The sequence below is a fragment of the Parasteatoda tepidariorum genome, chromosome 6 (genome assembly GCF_982258835.1).
Source record: "Parasteatoda tepidariorum strain Cologne lab strain chromosome 6, Ptep-v5.0, whole genome shotgun sequence".
In the NCBI taxonomy this organism is placed as follows: Eukaryota; Metazoa; Arthropoda; class Arachnida; order Araneae; family Theridiidae; genus Parasteatoda; species Parasteatoda tepidariorum.
In genome coordinates, this window is record NC_141760.1 from 3352736 (window position 1) to 3376210 (window position 23475).

The 23475-nt window shown below is 28.7% G+C and overlaps 1 protein-coding gene across 8 annotated transcripts in view; it reads right to left on the reverse strand.

Moving 5' to 3' along the window:
* The window catches only part of LOC107440321 (long-chain-fatty-acid--CoA ligase 6), an 85101-nt gene that overhangs the window by 39153 nt on the left and 22473 nt on the right, over positions 1-23475 (reverse strand). For all 8 annotated transcript variants that reach the window (XM_087165313.1, XM_087165320.1, XM_087165316.1 and 5 more), the window contains exons 3-7: positions 17508-17622; positions 6692-6759; positions 5405-5500; positions 5219-5318; positions 3409-3581 (exon numbers count right to left, since the gene is read on the reverse strand). In XM_087165313.1, the coding sequence (XP_087021439.1) occupies positions 3409-3581; positions 5219-5318; positions 5405-5500; positions 6692-6759; positions 17508-17622 (552 nt within the window). The remainder of the gene's footprint in view (positions 1-3408; positions 3582-5218; positions 5319-5404; positions 5501-6691; positions 6760-17507; positions 17623-23475) is intronic.

Sequence of the window (23475 nt, forward strand, 5' to 3'; positions counted from 1 at the left end):
AAATAATCCCCATTCACAAAGTAGTTCAGTTTCTGTAAACTGAAAATCTTTTCTGGGAGATTCCGAAAACTAATGCTGTAATTCTTCCGAACTATGGGGCATCCTGCTAGGTATAAGCGTCATGGTTCTTCTTGCGAAAGATATTTAGATATTTAGATATTTTCTCCTTCTTGTTTGATCAAGTTTTTTTCATGGATGTTAGCGTCATGGTTTTTCGCGGAAGCTTTTTTTTTAATGGAATTTAGTAAAATCCTTTAGCGAAAATGCTTTGTTGAATTTTAGCATTTTTGAGGGGTCTTTTCGCATTTTGCGAAAAAAGCTACCGTAGCGGAAACCCTGTGTACAACCTGCAGGTCACATGCTGTTTGACTATTTAGTTGAATCTTCTCTTGTATTAAGCTTTTTCTTAACTCATCATAATGAAAAATTAAAGTTCAAGGTTATGTTATCTTTCTACAGAAGTACCATACCTTTTGTTTAACTCATTAAGTATTAATTAAGGAATCTGATGCATGCAATTAAACTTATTACTGTTTCTTTATTTTTATGATATGCAGAAGGACCAGGATATTATGAATCGGTTCATGACACATCTCCATTATGCATAAATACCTCGGATGTTATAATATCATTGCTAGTGTGCATATTAATGTTTACTTTTTCCAAGATGTTGCAAAGTTTCCTCAGGAACTCTGTACTTCTGCAAGTATTTGTTTTTTCACCTTCACAGTCATTTATAAATAGTCAGCTTTATATTTAGTTCAAAATAAATGATTTTATTTTATTTTATAACTGTCATTGTACAGCCGACCCAATTTTTTGGAGTTGACAACTAATAATGTTCAACTTCAGAGAATTGTAATTTTAAACCCAATCCAGAAGACAAGGGAACTCCTGGATAAAATATTGGGAGAAATTTGCCTTCGTGGAGGACTTTTTGATGGAACTAACCCGCATTTGCGGTACATGGAGAGGAAAACCTCCCATGATTAGCCTAACGGCAAAGGGATTCTAACCCATGATTTGTCTACCACTGAGTAGGCCGTTTTATTGCTTCTTCATCACTGTACTTAAATAACTCTCCATATATTCCGAGACACAAGAACTTCTGAACTTCGGGAGAGAATTTTTTTTTTTTTTTGATAAATAAAATATTAAATTTTTAATCAAATTTGAGTCATCACTTTGTGATGCACTCTAAGTCCAATATTGAGCTTTAAAAAAAACATTTTTAGTACAATACTATGCGTATTAAAAATATTGGGTAAAATAATTGAATAGACAAATTTCGAATTTGAGTTAACACTTTTCAACTTGATGATATTTTTACTCATTTCATCAAAAATCCAAGTGACGTTTCGATAAAAAAAAAAATTTCTTTTGGTATAACTTTTCTACGCTTTTGAAAATCCCATACTTTTACTAGAAGATTGTTACGACACACGAGTTTCAAAACACGAATTTTAAGTCGTCACTTTTTGACATGCTTTGTTTTTGCCAATTTAATCGTAAGTCCATGTAATTTTTCTATAATTTTTTCAACAGTTCCTTTAACTTCTGATTTTTATTACATCATGCGAATTTCAAATCACGCATTTTAATAATTACATATTGACGTGCTTTATTAAAGCTGATTTCATCGTACTTTTTATCTTCTTTTATTTTGCAATTATTGGGATGCTTTTCCATGTGATTCTAATGATCTTGTAATTTTAATTACGATGTTATTACAGCGCATGATGCTTCTAATTGGAAATTTAAGTAATCACTTTTGATACAATTTATTTGTGTATATTTCATTGAAAATACAAGTTATTTTTCTGCTGTGTTTTCGGCAGTTAGCACAATGCATTTGCATGTAGTGCATAACCCGATATTTAATACAATATTTTAGTATCAAGAGAATTCGAAAAGTGGAGGAAATCATGAATTTTTAAGCCGTTTATAATTTTGTTAATTTTTTGTAGTTTAATTCCAGTTTTAGGAAAAACTCAAACGAAAACTTTTTCGATTAATAATTAAAAGTATCAGATAATTTTAAATAAAAATATTTAGATACGCCATTTTTTAATCTTTGTTTCGTTAATAATTGAAAATTAAAATATTAAAACAATCATTCAAAAAAAAAAAAACACTAAACAATCATCTTATTCATTATGTGTAAAACCAATTTTTCTTTTACTCTTTAAATTAATGTTCCTTTCCCAGGAGCATGCAATAACAGAACACTAGTTTTGAAGCCCTCTGTACTCCCAATTTTTTTCTCCAGTTTTGAATGAGTAAGTCAAAAGTTCGAAAATATTCTTTTCATTCTATGAGAATCTAGATGTGCAAAAACTATTTTAACATACGGAAATTAACATGTTTCAAGAAATTTATTCTATCTGTACTATATAAACTTTAAACAAAACAACTTTATTATACACTTGAACTAATTTCATTAATTAACTTTTTTAAACATAACTTTATTAAACACATGAATTAATTGGTAGGAAAAAAAGTTAACTGATTTAAACTAATATTGATATTTTAATTATAATTTGCTTCTTCATCAAAGAATATTTTGTAATCATGATTTTTAATAATGTTTATGTAATGCATGGAGCAAAAAAAAAAATAATAGAAAAAACATTTGATCTAATGATCGGATTTTCATGTACTAGGACTGTTCACGGTGATGACCATAAATATGATATAAATGTAGATGGTACAAAATCACTGAATAAACATACCTATTTTTCTTTTAATGGATTATAACTCTTGATCCCAAGCCACTATCTTGGAAATATGGTCTAAATAATTATTATATCAGAAGAGCAATCAAAAGTATAGACCATTTAATGAAAATTTTATTTTTTCGTATTTCGCCATATCTCGTAAACTTTTTAAGTAAATTGAAAACATTTTGCACAGAATTACAATTCAATTGTCCAAAAATAATTTCATGCAAAAAATAATTTTTAATAATCATTCATTACTTTTTATTATTTTATTTAATAACAGTTGAAAAAAGTTTCAATATTAAAGCATCCAAATTTTTACATCATTTTACATCATTGAATGAAATTGGTCGAATAGTTTCTGAGAAATCAAATTTTAAATATCTTACTTTTTAAAAAATTTATTATAGTAATAATTATTATGTAAGTATTGTTCATGATTAAAATAGTTATGTTTCTATCAGGTTTCGACACTTTTCAACAGATTTTTGATGTGTCAAATACCCAACCCAGAAAGAAAAGAGTTAAAAACAAATTATCAAAAATAACTGCAATTGGTATATACGCTAGAAGCAAGACAGTATATATTATGGGTGGACACAGATTTAAGGCCTATGTTAAAAAAAAGTTTTTCTGAATAATCAAAGCGAGCTCATATATAAGAAAAGATCGATAAATAAGAACAAACCTCTATATCTTTGTAAGAAACAAGGTCAATGTCCCATTCCTTTGCTTTTTTCTTTGCAGCTTCAGAAATTGGATCTATCTGTACAATCAGCTTTAGTGTTGGCATTTCGCTTTTGTCATTCAATAATGCCAATGATTTCTCTTCTTTATCACAGACAACAGCTGATATTTCAGCTGCAAAATAAAATTTCAAATTTTGATAATAACTATTTTTTACAAATTACTGGTATTCAGATATTTTTTGAAACGTTGAATAATTTCTACATTAAAGAAAACCAATGATTTGAAAAATCAATTAAAAGGAAAACATTTTGCTGCTTACTCTTTAAGAAACAGATTTTTTTTCCACCCGATTTCAAAATTAATTAAAGTTCTCAACAAATATCCCTGCTACGAGAAAAAATAACATATTAAAGAATGTTTTCTGTTGTTCCCAGAGGTTGTTGTGGTGTTATTTTGAAATTTTTTTTCATTCTTTCTCAGTTTGTTGCTTTGCCAGTGTTCTTTTAAACTAAATTGTAACTGGGTGAGAAGAAATTTTCTAGTTTCCTAAGAAGAATGTAACAAACTGAATACAGTCAACCCTGCTAAAAGGAATACCGTAGGTTCTAAAGAACTCTATTCAATTATGTGGGTCATTCAATTAAAAGGGGAGTGCATCAGTCAATCCTAAAGGCAAAATTTTACTTTTTATGATATCTAATGCATAGTATAACATTTTGATAAAATAAACTCAATTTTATGATCAATAAACAACTATAATTTAAGCTGTCAGTGTTAATATCAAAATATAAATGTCATTTAAAATTATATAAAAATAAATCAATGCTAATGAAAAGTATAATATAGGTACTATAATAAAAATTTATCCCTTCCAAAAAAATTTGTAATTAGACTTTTTGATACCAGTTTAATTGCTTAACCAGTTTAATTACATAGATTTCTTTTTCTAGTAAGACTTTCACATCTTGTGTATTCCTTTCTAGTGCTTTCATGAATTTTTTTTTTTTTTTTTTTTAACCTTCAAATTCCAGAAATTCCAAATTTATTGCTTCCAATACTTTTTCTCGATAAACATTAATCATTCCTATTCGCATTCATCCTGCAACCAACTCAGAGTTAATCAGGGTGCATAGTCAAATTTTTCAACAAAAAATAAGCACTTTTCAAGCACTCAAAAAATATTTTTAAGCACTTTAAAAAAATATAATTAGACAGGGCTGTCAAGTTTTTGACAATTGATGGTTTTGTCTAGTTTTATTTACATTATTCATTTAGTCCAATGTATAATTGCCAGCAAGATCTGATTAATTATTAAACTATACCAACAACACCTGTTAAGAGCAAATAATGAACCACCTATTGTTTTTTTTTCCTTTTTAACTGAAAAACAAAAATTCCATACTAACTGGTGATATAAATAACTTTTTCACTTCTGTACCTCTTCTTTATGCAATCAAGCATGGACTGAAAACAACAAATAACGGTTTAAATGAGGAAATTTAACATTAATTTTATATAAAATGATTTGGTTCCATGAAATTATGTTTGTAGAAATGAGTTATTTGATTTACAATTAAGTGGGGGTGACTGTATTTCACTTCCATTTCACTTCAATCAAATCTTTGGTTCTTTCTGGGACATCCTATAAATGTTTATATGAATTTCAATGGCCTAATATGTAGCAGCAATTTAAAAATAATTTAATGGGCAAAATCTGACGATACTCAAGTCTTCATAAATACTTTATAAAATAGTGATTCCTTTCAAGATTCATCTTAAAAACAAAATCAGATAAAAAAGGAACTAACCTTCATTTACAACTAAAGTAAAAGCTTTGGGACCCAGAGTATCATAGATAGGAACAATCGCCATAGAGCGAGCATAAGCAGCATGCTCAGTCAACACACACTGAAATCAAAATATTTCAAACAGTTCTCACAAACTAATTAAGACAGAAAAATGTCATTTAAGAAAATGAAAAAAAAAAAACTTACCTCTACATTATTAGTAGAGTATATACCAACGAAACTACCAGGTTTCAACTTATATTGAAGTAAACCAGCACCAAAATTTTTAGCCCGTTCAATAACCTAAAAATACCATAAAAAATGAATTATTTTCAAAACAAATTTATTGGTGACAGCAAAATAACTTTCAGAGATAAATCAAACGAATAAAATGCAATGATTTAAAGCATCTCATTATTTTAAACAAACATTTTGTAACATCTATAAATACTAAACAAATAAAAATATTACAAATGCCCCCTATGTACATAGCTCCACAAAACTGAGATTCTGCACTATGAATGAATTAACAACACGTTTCCCACGACTGCAAAAAGACAGTCATTTATTAAAAGAGTCATAAGTTTTCAATTTCTATATCTTTCTTTAATCAACAGAAATGAGATTGCCAAATAAATAATTTGCTTGTGACATATTAGTTTTAAAATTAAAAGGATACTTTTAAATAAACCATTTAACAGAAAAGCAAATACAAGGAATAATTATGATTTTTTAAAGCATAATTAAGTGATATTAAGGCCAAATACTGCCCATAAAATGTTAAAAAAATATTTTGAAGTCATTTTTATAATAAATTTTTATTATCATTATCAAACCACTCATTGAATAGAGTCAGTAAATGATTTGAATCACTAATCAGTATATGATTGGAATAAGTGATTCGAATCAGTAAGTGATTCAAATCAGTACATGATTTGAATCAGTAATTCGAATAAATAAGTGCTTTGAATCACCAAGGTGAACAGATTCTATCGATTTGAATCACTTAGATGATTCGTTGCCCAACTCAAGAATAAAGGGATAGGAACTGACTTGAAAATTAGGACAACTTTTTTATAAATGTAGAAAGAGATGACAAAATTGCTTTGTAATTTGTCAACTGCTGAAAATATTGATATATCCATGATTACTACAACTAATAATGCTTAATATATTTACAGGAAAAATCCATTTGCCTATTTTAAGATAAAGTAGACAATAAGATAATATATGAAACACACATTTTCCTTTAAATACTAAAAACCAATTTTTATATAAAATGCACTATTCTAAATTTTTAGGTCAAAAATAAATATCCCTGCCCCCCCCTCCTGAGTCTATTTAATAAGTCAAAAATAAAAAGGAAATTCATGAATGCAAAAATCTTTTGAAGCTAACATTTACTTGAATCATTACATTATTAAATTATATGTAAAAAAAAAAATTACAATTTTTTTTCAGGAAAGAAAAAATAATAATTCGAAGAGAACTTACATCTTTATAGTGGATCCATGAATACTCCTCACTTCCTTTCTCCCTCCACCCCAGGCACGGTCCATTGCCTGAAACATAGAAATAGTGGGCATTTAATCATAATAATCTAATTTAAATTGCACTCATCTATTAGTTTCACAAAATATCTTCACAAAAACAGATTTAACATTCAAACCAATGCATTTAGTCTTACTTAGTTTCTTCCAGTGTACAAAATTCCAACTGTACAAATTCTGTACAAAATTCCAACCCTGTTCAGGTGTGAGGTCAAAAGTTTAAGTTTCTTAATTTAATTTTTCTTTTTCAATATTCTGCTGTATCTCAGAAAATATATAGAATGAAAGATTTTTGCACACATTTGTAAAACTCCTGTAAAACTCATAACTTGTAAAGCTCCAAAGATATTCCAATGCAAAACGCTATTTTTACCAGATTTTTATTAATACTTAAAATTGCAAGATAAATAAATTTTTGCTTAATTTTATAGTATGCAATTCTATATGACAAAATAAAAAGAACAATAGTTTCTAAGTAATAAACCTTTAAAAATGTCCATTTGAAATTTTCGGCCTATTTCATTCAAATTTCAGATTTTTCTATTAAAAATTTCAATAAATTAATGACACAAATTTTTAGATTATTTTAATTAATAAATCATTTAAAATAATCAAAAAATTTGAGTTTCTTATGTTCAACATTTGTTGACCATCATAGTAATAATTTTTGTACAATAGTAAATTTAGACAATAAATAATTTTTGAAAATAATTTTCTTGCAAGGAATTTTAATTGATTAAATGAGTTTCATAACTATGTGCCAAAAATTTTTTGACTTACTTAAATAGTTCCAGAGTGATATGGTGAAATACACAAAGAATTAAAAAAGGTTTCAACTACTCTTTAGATCAGATCTCATATTTCCCGAATTGTGAGTGTCAAAAATTTAATATGTTGAAGAAGAGAATATATGTACAGAAATATATGTTAGAAATATATGAAGAGAATATATGTTAGAGAATATATGTATGTAAATATTGCACTTATAATCTATTGGGTGAGCGAATTAATGAACAAACAATCCGTCAGAACATTAATACTTGATCACTAAAAACTCGAATAATTATATTCTCACAATTATTCGGATGTTAACTATTTAATAACTGATTAAAAATTCTATTCTGGGATGAGATTGGCCAAAAGACAAAAAAGCTGAATTTTTACACATGTAAATCTAACGAGTGCGCAATAATTTAATAATAAATTCCAAACGATTTAAGATAATAAACAACTATGCGTTGATATAAAATGAATTGTTTACTGACTTATTAATATATGAATAATTACAGACACTAACATTTAGTAACAGGTAAAAAAATAAAGCTAGAAATTATATTTTTCTTCAGTCACAAAGGAGATAATTATTACTTCAGAATATGCCCAGTTTAGCACATTAAACTACTGAGAACATACATTAACATTCCATTTTCTTTAATAAATACTATTACGTGATTTATAGCAAAAATATCAGTAACATATTCTAATCCAGTTTCACTGATGTTGAGTAACTAATTCAAGAAAAAAACTTACTTCATACAAGAATTGCAATAAAGGATTTTAAAATCGTGTGAATACAAACTGCATTCTTGGATTTTAAAATCGCCTGAATATGAATCCCGATATTGGATTTTGAATTCACGTGCATATGAAACTCAATATAAGGTTTTAAAAAAGTGAAAATACAAATCATGATTCGTAATTTTTAGATCTCGGAAATACGAATCACGATGCATAATTTCTTAATCGAGTGAATAAGAATCCAAAGCCTAATTTTTAAATCAAGTGTAAATACGAAAATCGATGTTTGATATTAGAACCGCATAAATGAATCACAATATTGGATTTTAAACTCAAGTGAATACGAATCGCTACATAGGATTTTAAAAACACTTAAATACAGCTCATGATATTGGATTTTTAAACCTCGCAAGTAAAAATTGCATTGTACGATATTGAAATCGAAGGAATACATGGTTCCCACTCAATTTTCAAAAAAGAGTTCAAGGACTTTTCAATGACTTTCAAGGACCTAAATTCTAATTATTCAAGAACTCATTCAGTATTACAGTTAAGATAAAGTGCATGTCAACCAGATTTTACAATGACGTCGAAGCACAAATTGCATATTCTCAAAAAACAATGTTTATTTAATAAAACAAAAATAATTACTTTCATTTATCAGTTAATAATCCAAATGGTTAATAGTTATATTGCTACTTCAAATCACATTTAAAAAAAAACAATTGACATAAATTGGCCAACAATAAAAAAAAACTCCAATTGACATAGGATACTAGCCAACATTTAAAACCTAGCATCAGTGAAACTTTTCATGAAAAACTTCACTAAATTAGAATTCATGAAAAATAATATTACTTTAAACAAGCACAGTAAATAATTGATAAAGTTTACGTATTTGCACAGCTATTCAAATATAAATACTTTGTTAAATCAAATTTAAGGTTACAGGAAATTATATAAGCAGACAAAATATCAAAATATATCCCTTTAGCATATCTGTTTCAATTTTAATAACACATTATTGATTTTGTTACTTCAGAATACCAGTAATGTATTTGGAGAATAATAAAATCTATTGTAGGACAATATTTTATAGATAACTAAAACTTACCAAGCTTTATTTTCTTTAAAATAGATTCATAAAATGTGAAGTGTGATTTCAAAAATTGTGTGACCATGCATAATTTTAAAAAATTGCATTTATGCGAATCTAGATATACTAATTGTAAATCAAAATTGGAGAAGTAAGTATAGGTAAAGTAAGTAATGAAAGGTGAAGTAAGTATCAAAGATTGCGTAAATCACAATGTAGGATTTGTAAATCGAAATTGAATGTGGTGTATGCTTCTCAAATCGGCACAATATGAATAGCAAATGATACAATATGCACGAACTAACAGAACGTAAATCACAATATGTGATACACAAATTACTTTAATGTGAATTCTGATGAGTGATTAGGTAATAATTTCCATGTGAATAGTGATAATTATAAGGCAAATTTAGAACAGCTATATGTGATTCATAAATCATTTTGATAAAAATTGTAAGTGGTAATTCTTAAATCTCTCCTATGTAAATCGCGATGTGCAAATTCCTTCTAATACCATTGCCAATGCGCAATTTGCAAGCTACTTGAATGAGAGATGTGATGCATGATTCTGAAATTACTTAAATATGTATCACAAAATATGATTCAGAAATAACTTTAGTTGAAATCATGTGTAATTGATAAATCACATGATGTGTGATATATAAAATACCTTAATGCAAATCCCAATGAGTAATTTGCAAATCGCTTTAAAGCATCATTTGATGTGCGATTCATTAATCACTTTCATCTGAATCGTAATTAGTAAAATATTTTATATGAATTCTGATCCATAAATCAAGAATCAGTTTAATGTGAATCACAATGTTTATTCATAATCCATGAAATCTAGAACTTAATTTTATTTATTAAGTGTAAAAACTAAATGTAAAAATCTGATAATAAATTATAATAAACTAACGACACTTCTTATAAAAATTAAAATAACAAATAGCATAACAATTTTAACCAGTCATAATAATGAAGTCAACGTATTTCTAAATCGACGAAACATATTTCTAAATCAACGAAAAACTATACATCATTCAGAAACTGTGACTACAAAAACTAAAATTTGCTAGAAATTTCAGCTTTCAAAACATTAGAGATGAACAATAATCTAGTGTGAAAAATCTAGAAGGGAAATATTTTGCATCTTTTTCACCCCTTTTCACTTCAAGCAATATAAATTGCATCTATCAGAATTTCTATAATTTCTGCCGAAATTTATTTATCATTTTTTTACTGCTTTCTGTAAAAAATATTAATATTATTTTAATTCCAAAAAAATTAAGTACTTTTCAAGTACCCTATGGCAGAATTCAAGGACTTTTCAGGGGCCCAGATTTTTTTCAACAAAATTCAAGAGCTATCAAGGTTTTTCAAGTACCGTGGGAACCCTGGAATAAGAATCGCATTGTGCAACTTTTAAATCAGGTAAAGAGGAAAATTGATGTTTGATATTAAAATGCAGCGAGGTCTGAATTGCGAAAATATGAGCTATAAGGTGGCGGGTAAAACTGCAGCAAATCTAAAAAGTGGAGAAAATAGCTAAAATAATTAAAAATCCAGAAGAGTTGGCATCTACGTAGTTTGAATTTTCTGTTTATTTTTGAAAATTGGAATTAAATATAATTATTTTATTTCAACAGCTGAATATTCAGAAAAAATGGAATATTTATTAAAAAAAACTGAAACTTTTAGAGAATCGGAGTTTTTGATAAAAAGGCTGAAATTCGAGAGACAAAAGCAAAGAAAACGAAAATCAGCCAAAAAGTGGAAAAATCTCATCCCTGTCAATCGAAGAAAAAAAATTTAATTACTGAACATTTGTATGAAAAATAAAGTACTATCTATTTCTAAAAAAACTAAGGTTCCTTATTTAATGAGCAGTTTTCAACTTAACCAAAAAATTGCAGCAATTACAAAAATACTCAAAATCAAAAATACTAAGAAAATTTTTTTTAAAAATCACAAAAGAACATATTAACTGAAATACTTTTAAAAAGTCGTGAAAATTGAGTGAACATAAGTTGTTAACCAAGACAGAGAAGGAGGGTAACATAAAAAAAATTTCATTCATTTCACTTAAAAATAAATTATTACACACAGCTAAATCCCATGCTTAACTTTTACATAACTTATTTTAGATCGAAATACAGTACACTTTCTGAATTCCAATTCATAAGGGATAGATTGGTTGTTTTTAAATGACAGTTGAAAAATGCTAATTATTAAACCATAATGTATTCCATTTTCTATTGTATACTTCATATTTTAATGATGTAATAATACAAGATTATTTTATGACCGCTAAATTCACAATTTAATTTTTAATTTAAAAATGACATGCCTTAGGTCTTTCTGCATATAAATTTTGAACTATTTATAAAATTTCTAAAGCATTTTATAAAAAAATTTATAAAAAAGAAACAATATTCATAAAATTAATAAAAATAGAATTTTATGAAGTGGATTATTATAGAATCGATATTACTCATAAAGGAATAGAAATTTATTCTGAGGCAGATTTAACACCTCTTTTGATACAAACAAGTGGAACTGTTCGGAAGAAAAAAATTAAAATAACGGCTATTTCCTTCTGATAAAATGATTTTTTTAAAGGAAATTTAATGCAATGTTTATTCATTGAATTCTGAATTATATTGCAGCTGAATTTTTTTGCAGCTTTTTTTTTATATCCGTGCTGTAGAACTATTTTATTAGACTCAATTGCAATTGGACATTATCTTTTCTTTATGCTCTAAAAATTGATTATAATTAGCAGATATGCCCCAGAGGTAAGACTCCAAAAACAGTTGCTTTAGTTGCTTCAAATGTGAAAATGTGTCTCCAAAATAATTTCCACAAGCATAATATAGTTGTCAAAATAGTTTCCCTCTAACATATTTTTACAGTATTTATGCTTTAACATAAAATATTGACTTTTTTTACTTATCTTTTTTTTTTTTTTTTTTTGAGATGCTTACATTGACTATTTTTTTGTTCAATTTTGTGAATAAAAACCTAAGAAACTTGTAACAAGAGCATCCATGCTTTTTAAGTATATTTGTCACAGTGAACTGTGACATTTTTAACTTGTTAGTAATTGTTTTTCTTGATTTAATTTCGTTTTCTTAGTTTAATTAATAACCTTGTCTTTATGTAATGTTCTTTATTTCATATTAGGAATTTGCAGGGATGAGAGTAGTCAGAAAGTAAAAAAGAGGAAATCCAAGAAAAAGAGGAAATTCAATATATATATATATATATATATATATATATATATATATATATATATATATACAGTGAAACCTCCGTTAAGCGGACATTCATGGGACCAAAAAATTTGTCCGCTTATGAGAGTTGTCCGTTTACGGGAAGGGTACCCTAAGAACGAAATTTAACACCGTAAATTGTTTTTAGAATATTCTAAAGATGTAGAAATAATTAAATAATATCTGCAAGGATACTGTAAATATCTACAAGAATATTTATTTAAACAATAAGAAAGATAAAAAAGAATATATAAAGAAGTTTGATATAAATATATAATTCTGGATGTAGCTACAGATAAATAAATATAATTTTCCTATTAGCATAGATACTCAAGTTAGACATATGATACCAAATAGGGACGTACTGTCCTCAGTCCGTTTCATTTATTAGGTTCACATCCCCTTACACCTACTTATCATTTGATAGGGAACATGGTTAATACCTTCTTGGAAAATAAACCTCCCATGATTCACAGAAAAAAAATTAATGCATACCTGTAAGTCATGAGGACCTATGGAGATGATTATTCACAATTGATCAGCTATTAAGTGTCTGAATAAATGTTTCATTTATATAAACACCTCAAAGATTTTACTTCTGTTCTCTTTTTTTTACCCCAGTTGTGTCAAATACAGTCTTCAAATTGATAAGAAAATTAAAGAAATTTTCAATGGGAAAGAAGCATTGAGAGAAGTCATTTCAACTTGAGGGGTCTCATAACCTGTGTGGTCCAGATGAAAAGATCAAAAGATGCCGATGTCAGAATTATTTCAGGAGTGCAGTACCATTTTCTCTCCTTTCTTTACAAAGATAAGGCAAGGTGACAGGAGAAAGATTGATTTTTCGGTGGTGAAATAGCTTAACAATATTTTTAGTTATGGATAAGGCAAAAAGCTTTATTTACATGCTTTAAAAATGGTGAAAAGTTGCATTTTTTTGGCTTGCAATTCATTTAGAAAAAGTAGTGTCCGGTTTGTAGAGATAAAAAACAACGTTTCAGGACCAAAATGACTGTCCGCGTCCGGTTACAGGAGTGTCCGCATTGCGGAGAATGTACGTAATGGTTTATTCATAGAAGATTCCCGGGGAATTAAAAATATGTCCGTATTGAGAGGCGTCCGTTTTGCAGGAGTGTCCATAACAGGAGGTTTCACTGTATATATATATATATATAAATCGCACTTTTTTTGTCTAATTTTTGTTTAAACTTGTAATCCATGTGATTACAAATCCCGATATGAGGCTTTTAAATCACGTGCATATAAAACTCTACAGGGCTATTCCACGGTAACTTACGTTACATTCACATAAACTTTATTGCATTGAGAACTTAGAAGTAAACAAATAATATGAATACACATATTAAAATAAAGTGATTTCTTAAAATTGCAATCAAAACCAAAAGGAATCTAATTAAAATAATTATTATTTTTCAATTTAAACAGTGTAAAAGTCTAAAATTAGTGTGGTAACTTACGTTACCGAAAAAGGAATGGCATAAATTTGCAATATACTTGAAGGCAAAATTCTGTTCTTATACAAAAGTTTCATGATTAATATTATATGTATCATTTTTCTGACATGTTTAAATATTTCTTATGCCTAGATTTAGGATTTTATTTCAAAAGTTAATTTAAATATAATTTTTTAAGTGGGTAACTTTTACAGTAACTTACGTTACGAAATTCCCTTTGTATCTAACTTTAAACAAATAATGTACAAATGCAAATTAAGTTATTTAAACAGTATAGTGCAAGGGAGAAAAAGTGTACATAAAGTAAATTCAGATACTTTTGATTCACACATAACTGCAAACTTATTAAGTCCTCTGTTACTAACTAGTACAGGGGGCTCAATTCTTTTCACTATGCTTTCTTTCTTTTAGAATATTTCATCTCTTTTTTCTGGCCATTTACAATAGATTCTCACAGCAGCCATTACATTGACTTTAAATTCTTGCTCTGCAACAGACATTACCACCAGGATATAACATGTCCTCCTATCTAACCATATATCAACCCCCAGCATTTATCTTGAATTCATCATTTTCTTTTTCAACATCTTTCACTAAAAAAAACTCTTCTGGTATGCCTTCTTGTACTCTTAAATGATGGATCTGCTTAATGTTTTTAATCTGTGGAGATTTTGAGAATAGACTAGACACCCCACTCATCTGTTCTAGAGACTCGCACTCAGCTGTTTTTTCTAAACATAAAATAAATTTCTAAAGAATTTCGTAAGATGGAACATTATAAATTTTGATGCAGGCTTCCTTAGTCAATCCGAACTTTTCATGATGCTTACAAACACAAACATTGCCTGGAAGTTTGCTACTAAGCAAGACATGCTTTGGACGGAGCTCAAAGAATTTAGTTTTTCCAATTTTGCATTCTGGATTTTCTTCTTTCTGGATTATCAAACTTCAAACCTTTCTAATTCAGAAAACATCCAAAATGATAACATTAAAATCGCGCGATATTACAACCGCAAAAACGAATCACGACATTGGATTTTAAGCTCGGGTAGCTACATAGGGTTTTAAAAGCTCGTAAATACAAATCGCGAAATTGGTTTTTTAAATCTCGTAAATAAGAATCGCAATGTTCAATATTTAAATGGCCTGAATAAGAATCGCAACGTTCAACTTTTAAATCAGGTAAATACGAAAATCGATGTTTGATAATAAAATCGCGATTTTAAAAATGCAAAAATACAAAACACGATATTAGATTTTTAAATCTCGTAAATACGAGTCATAATGTACGATATTTAAAAAGCGTAATGCAATGCGCAACTTTTAAATCAGGTAAATACGAAAATCGATGATTGATATTAAAATCGTGTGAATAAAAATCGAGATATTTGCAGAGTCAGGACTTGGGATTTTTAAAAGGATTGTTTGAATTGTTTTTTGTTTACACAATAAATAAAAATTTACAAGATTAATTGAATGAGCAAATAAATATTTTCACCACAAATCCACCTCCATTTTTTTTCGCTTTTTTTTGTTTCCTTTCTCTCCAGAATACAAGAAGCAGCGACGTCTAAATTACGAAAATACGAGCTATCCGGCCGACGGAATCTTATTTTCTATGCGTGAAATCGGAGAAAATAGCTAATATAAGTAAACATGCGGAAGGATTAGCAGCTAGGACGTAGTTTGAATTTTCTGTTTTTCTTTGCAAATCGTAAATATAATAATTTGACTTCAACGACTGAATTTTTTTTAAAAAAAACGGGATATTTATAAATAAATAAATAAAAAAAACGAAACTTTTAGAGAATCTGAGTTTTTGATAAAAAGGCTGAAATTCGAGAGAAAAAAAGCGAAAAAAATCTCATCCCTGTATAAAGGTCAACCAGTTTTATCCCAAGGAAATGATTTTTAGAGAAACTTCAGAGGGAGGAATGAGGACTTCAATAATTTCGCTCCACGGAAAATTAAATTCCTCATAAAATATTTTAACTTGTGCAAAAAAAAATTTCGGCGGAAATTAGCGGGGAAAATGGAAAAATCTGAGAAAAAGCGGAAATCCGCAAATCTGTGGAAGAATCTCATCCCTGAATTTGACATAATTTTGCCATTGATTTTCAGATGTTTACACCTTTAATTTAAACTGCGAGAATAAATCTGTATTTTTTCTTCGCATTGAATTTTTTTTTTGTTACTTTCTTCTTGCTTCTTCGCAACTCTTTTCAGGTGAGGTTTCTTCTCTCACGGCTCTGTTTGGTCCTTCACTCCTTTCCCTCTAATTAGCAGGCTAATTTCTGTCAGTCTAACGCCAGATCCCTGGTCATTTAGTATTACTTTGAGCCACCATGTCGACATCTTTGGTTATTCTTCATATCTACTAAATTTGAACTCCTGCTTGCATTATGTAAGCAATTTAGATTAAGATAGCATATCCTTAATGATAATTGTGTAAAGATGTTCTCGCCAGTTTCATTTTAGCCCTGCATTCAAGGCAAAACCCCTTTCAGGTGTTATACTTTAACTTTAATGTAACTATCATTTTTATAATGAAAAAATACCTCAATAAAATGTTTTGATTAATATTGTGCTCACTTACTGGATAAATCAATAAGCGTTCTTTTCAGCTCTTCAGAAAAGAGTCTCTACAAGGAGTGAGTAACCTGTTTAACCATGTTTTTTGTTTGTTCTTTGTTCCAGATCATGTAAGACTTAGTCCTTTATTTTGTTAATATATATATATTCCTTACTTACATTATAAATGAGCAGTGAGGTGTTTACTGGTGTAATATGCTTTTTATCTTTCATTTACTAATTTTTTTCTGACTTACAAGAACCATTGCTGATTATTGTTTCTCTTTGTACTAACCACTTATTCTTTTGATTAACGATCACATCTCAGTCTTCTTTCTTCTTTTTTTAATTCAAAATTTAATCTTTAACCTTTCCACTTTCAAATTTAAACTATTAATATTACTTTAACCTAAATTTTACTTTCACTCCCTTTAAATTAACTTACATTAAAAACACAGAAAGTTAGGTTTGAATCAAAACCACTCCAACAGAAATCTTAAATCAATATTTAATAAATAAAAGAAATAAGTCAATAAAAAAAAATTTTTTTTTAACATTTTTATTTTATATTTATTTTTATTACTCTTTTATTTTGAATTAAAATAATATAGATTAATTAATGGACAATTTCTGAAAAAAAAATTGAAATTTGATTTTAAAAAATATACATATTTTTGCAGACAAACATATATATACTTTTAAATTTATCTCGACAACTACCGTGGTTAATTAAAAAAGAGAGAGATTAGTAGAATAGTTGAAAACAAATAATATATAAAAGTTTATCAAAGTAAATACAATGTATCATTAAAAGAAAATAATTACCTGACACTCTGCAACCTCTTATCATGCACTCGTACAGTGTTTGAGCATCCTCATAAATATACGATACATGAGGAGCTTTGGGAGTCAAATGTGAAATTCTCACATGCTCACCGCCCTAAAAAAGGAAGAAGTATCGAATAATTTTTCAAAGACCAATTTATTTTATAATTTTAAGAACAAATGCAGATCTACAAATGTTAGCACTCCTTATTCAGAAGTGTATACAGATAAGTTATTTTAGAATTCAGGTTCATATGGCATGTAATAAAATAATATAAATAAATACACCACAATGATTAACAATCATATATATTTCAAAAATTTTTGAAAAACGGATGTAAGAAAGTAGATAAGAGTCACAAAGCAGTACTTAGGGGAAGGGGATAAGTTATCAAACTTTGCCTTATTGGGTCAAAGAATATATTAGGTTAAGTAAGGATTAAAATAAGCAAAAATCTGGTCTGGTAGGACGGAAATGTGTTGTCCTTCGCATAGGTTATGCCTCAAATGAAATTTGTTTTTGACAAATTTTAATCACTCTTCAACAGATCTTAATAAAATTGTTTTCATCAAATACAGAGTCTTCGCCCAATTGTTTTTCCTTTATACTGTGCATACTTTTGAGACTTCACTTTAAAAAAGATTCTAAAAAAATACAGTGGAGTGCGGTTTTCATGCTGGCCATTTCATATGTTATCCTGCTTCCTACGTCATTTTCTGTTGGGCTGTAAAAATAGCATATTCCAATAACGTAACATTTTCCCAGATTTTATGTAACCCTTTTAGAGAAAATCCTGCTTTACAAGTTTTTCTTAACAGATCAAAATCATTTTTCTCTACTGATCTTTTTTTTTCCTTTAAAAAAGGGAGAAGTTTGAAGCTGTTTAGACATTCTTTCGATGCTACCTTATTGCCTTTTTGTCTGTGAGATGGAATTTAGAGTTAAAATCAGGAGGGAGGTCGGACAGCAATGCACAAGAAGAGTTCTTTGTAAAATTTTGTGAATTTAATCTTTTTCAGCAAACTTAAACTTTTGAATCTTGGAATAACTCACTCGTTTAAAAACTTTACGCTGGTTAGATATTCATTTCTCTTTCTTCATTCAGGTAACCTGCATGATTCTTCTAAATAAAAATGTTCTAGAAGCTTAGAATTTTATTTCTGCAGCATTGAACAGTGACAATTAAAATATGTTACAAACGTGTTTTAATAAAGTAGACTTCTCAGGATCCAACAGAAACTTTGGCTCTTCAAAATAAAATTATGTGGCTAAAGAAGTCAATGACATGTATATTGACTGCAACACACTTCCATTACTTTTCAATTCCTTCAATATCTAATTTAATGCTTGCTCTTGATGATAGAGATGAAAAAAAAATATCAGAGAAAATACCCACAACTATTCAAAACAGTTTGAAAGCATAAAAACTAGGAAATAATATTTATTTATGAATGAAAACCAAAAGACAAATTTGCAAACAATAGTAAGTACTGAATTATATTAAACTAGGAGGCTTCGCCCCCTGCTTGCTGGTGCTCGCCAACCCCCGGAACTGCTTCCGCAGTTCATTTCGGATGGCTTCGCAATCCGATGCTCGCTTTACTCGCTCATTGGATACGTTCTTAACGTCTAGCTTTTGTATACTTTTTTGAACACTTAAGTTCCGAAAACTTTTCACTGTAGAAAATTCTAAACCTGTACATTTCAATATTAATTTGAAATTGCAAACAGTTCACATATTTTTCTTAATCACACTATTCTAAATTTCAGTTGTTGAGAAAAGTAACTGTTGTAAGTTTTGTTTTAAAGTCTTTCCCACAAAAGGGCTAAAGCCATGTGTTGTAAAACAATATGAAATAGTAGTCTGCCACTGAACGCCGGATGTAAAGCATCGGCTTCGCTAAAGATAATTTTGTATTTTTAATTCTCTGAATGGCGCCACCCTAATATGGAATTTGTAAAATAAATGTATATATTTTTGATTGTTGATGAAGCCCATCATTTTCCGTTTTCATCAGTGTTCAGAAGCAGAACAACTATAAGTTCTTTATTTTATCACAAAAATATAAAATGTATAAAAAACAAAGAGTAAGAAAATGAGTATAGTCATAGAAAAAGTTAAAATTATAATATAGTATTTATCAGTTAAAATAAAACTTTTTGTTTAAGTCATTGTTAACAATTCAAATTTCTCCGAAGCAATTCTAAACCTTAATTTTGCTCACTACGTGCTCTTGCGCGACGAAGCCTATCAATTAAAACGTATTAGCGTTTTATATAACATGGATTAGCCATATGATGCTCACTACGTGCTCTTGCGCGCCGAATCCAATCAATTAAAAATTAAAACTGTTGTGACATTCATTCCTCACCATGTGACATTCTTAGCCACAATGATTGGTCGATTTTCTAGCGTTGCCATTCGGGGAGTTGTAATGAGGCTTTTTTTTATCGCCGTGTAAGAGAAATATATATATAGATTGTTGAAATTGTACTGAATTTAATTGTTGAAAATATTAAATTGTTAAATGTTGAAAATATTGAATTGTTATAAATATTAAATTGTTGAAAAGTACTAAATTAGATTGATTACACTCTACAAATATATATATAATTATTCACTTGTACATACATATATTACTAAGAGAGAAAGAATGGAATTTGTTTATAATAAAGACATGACTCATTAAATCAGGATGTAAAAGTGCATATACTCAAAAGTGTATAACTCAGAAACAAAGAAATTACAGAAAAAAAGTTACCTGGAAATAAAAAAAATAATTGAAAAATAATTCAAAGCTATTTAATTTTTATTACTAAATATTTGAATACTAAAGAAAAACACATTTAGGTTTTTTATAATTAAACTTAATGTCTATCTTTAGGAATTACTATAAGGAACCAATGCAATGCTCCTTTTGGGAAATACATTATCACTAACATCTCTTAATGGCAGAAAATTATACAATTTCTTTGCAAATTTCATGTCTTAGGTTGCAAAGAGAAATAGTATAGCTGTTTCTCCCACATCTGTCACAAAATCTTTATTTACAAATATTTGGTCAAGAACAGAAATCATTCTCTGAACTGAAATAGAATCCTCTTCTGCAATGACCAGTCACAATATCTTATCAAACTTTAGCATCCTATTGTCCAGAGGCTTCAACTAGAATTTAATGGTAAGACAGATGGGGTCCTCCCTGTCACTTATTTGACTGCAAGTATTGAGTAAATGGTTCTAAAGAGATACTTATAAACATACAAGGTCAACTAATGTAAATGATCTTGATTTAAATTGTAATTAAACCAATTGATTTTAAAACAATCATTGATTTAAAATCAAATTATTTATTTTAATCATCAATTATTCAATTGGAATTCACAAAGTATTTTAATATAAGAGTGCTTAAATTTTTTGTTAATGAAGATCAAATAGAAAGATTATATGAATACTTGCATGGTGTGTAATAAATTAAGGCACTTTTGAAAAAATATTTTAAAAATCTTTTTTTCAAATTTAAAAAAAAAATAATGCATTTTTTTGTATACATCTGTAAGAGTTGGTTATTGAATAAATTGTTTTGCAGGCAAACGTGGTGACAATGAAAATCTTACAGATTCCTAGTTTTTTCTGATCTTAATCTAGAGGATTTTAGTATCTTACCGTCTTGTCCGCCAAAACCTCCTTGGAAATTGACCCAGGTTCAAACCTTAAACGTTTTTAACAATTTGACAAAAGGACAAACAACAGATGTTATTTATCAACAGACTTTTAAATCTCATAGAGAAGAATATTCTGACAATAAATCTATTTATATCGATGGGTCTAAAAGTGAAGGTCACACGGCAAGCGAAGTTAAACTTCCTGATTGTACCATTTCAGAAAAACTTCATCCAAACTTCTCAGTATTTACTGCTGAATCTCATGCCATACTCTTAGCACTTCAGTACATATTAACCCAGAAACGCACAAAATGGTTTATATACAGTGGGTGATCGGTTAACGAACAAATCGGTTAACGAACACTTTCACGAAAGATTTTTGTGTTCGGTTAGCGAACACATATTCGAATAACGAACACTTTCAAGAAAGTTTTTTTGTGTTCGGACAACGAACACATATTCGGATAATGAACAAAACGAATTCTAACGAACACTTCTCAGCCTGAAAAAAAAGTACTATTAAACGTTTGTTATCATTTTGCATACAAAATAAGATCACCAGGGATGAGAGTAGTCAGAAAGTAAAAAAGAGGAAATCCAAAAAACAAAAAAAAAGAAAAAAAAAAGAAGAAAAAATATATATACAATTTGACAAAAAAGTGCGATTTTTAAACTTGTAAACCATGTGAATATAAATCCCGATATGAGACTTTTAAATCACGTAAATATGAAACTCTACATCGAATTTAAAAAATGCGAAAATATAAATCACGATTTTTTAATTTTTTGATCACGATGCATAATTTTTAAATCGCGCGATATTACAACCACAAAAACGAATCATGATATTGGATTTTAAGCTCACGTGAATACGAATTGCTACATATGCTAAAAGCTCGTAAATACAAATCGCGATATTGATTTTTTAAATCTCGTAGGTAAGAATCGCACTGTACAATATTTAAATCGCCTGAATAAGAATCGCAACGTTCAACTTTTAAATCTGGTAAATACGAAAATCGAGATTTGATAATAAAATCGAGATTTTAAAAATGCATAAATACAAAACACGATATTGGATTTTTAAATGTCGAAAATAAGAATCATAATATACGATATTTAAATAGCGTAAATAAGAATCGCAATGTGCAACTTTTAAATCAGGTAAATACGAAAATCGATGATTGATATTAAAATCGCGTGAATAAAAATCGAGATCTGAATTACGAAAATACGAGCTATCCAGCCGACGGATAAAAAATACGGAAAATCTTATTTTCTGTGCGTGAAATCGGAGAAAATAGCTAAAATAAGTAAAAATGCGGAAGGGTTAGCAGATAGGGCGTAGATTGAATTTTCTGTTTATCTTTGAAAATCGTAAATAAATATAATTATTTTACTTCAATGACTGAATTTAAAAAAAACGGGATATTTATTTAAAAAAAACGAAACTTTTAGAGAATCGGAGTTTTTGATAAAAAGGCTGAAATTCGAGAGACAAATAAAATCTCATCCCCGTATAAAGGTCAACCAGTTTTATCCCAAGGAAATGATTTTTAGAGAAACTTCAGAGGGAGGAAAAGGGACTTCAACAATTTCCCTCCGCGGAAAATTAAATTCCTCATAAAACATTTTAACTTGGGCAAAAAAAAATTTCAGCGGAAATTAGCGGGGAAAATGGAAAAATCTGAAAAAAAGCGGAAATCCGCGAATCCGCGGAAGAATCTCATCCCTGGATCACTGAAAGGAGAAATATTTAAAGCATGCTTAGTATTGATAATTACTAAATGAAACTTGAATTAACAATGAATTTAAATTTAAAGGTCACTCAATAATTATTATTATAAAGCTTAAAACACTTCTCGTTTACCACTCTGAGAATCCCAGAGCATTCAAAAAAAATTCCATAATTAAGAACAAATTGCCAGTAATGTGGAGATCGAATCAGAGGGCACGGGTCACGCAGTATCTTTTCAAAGAATGGCTATTTGAAGTTTGTGCCCCGAGCATCAAGGACTACCTTGATACCAATGACTTGCCGTTGAAAGCACTGCTGCTATTGGACAATGCACCAGGACATCCAAAGGATCTTGAAGATAATTTGCTGACAGACTTTCCCTGGCTGACAGTTCAGTTTTTACCTCCGAATACGACTTCGCTGATTCAGCCGATGGATCAGGAAGTTATTGCGGCTTTCAAGAAATTGTACACTCGCGCGCTGTTTCGTCGGTGTTTTAAAGAAAGCCAATGCTCCTCAACAATGACTTCAAAAAAGTTTAGGAAAGAAAAATTTGACATTCTTGA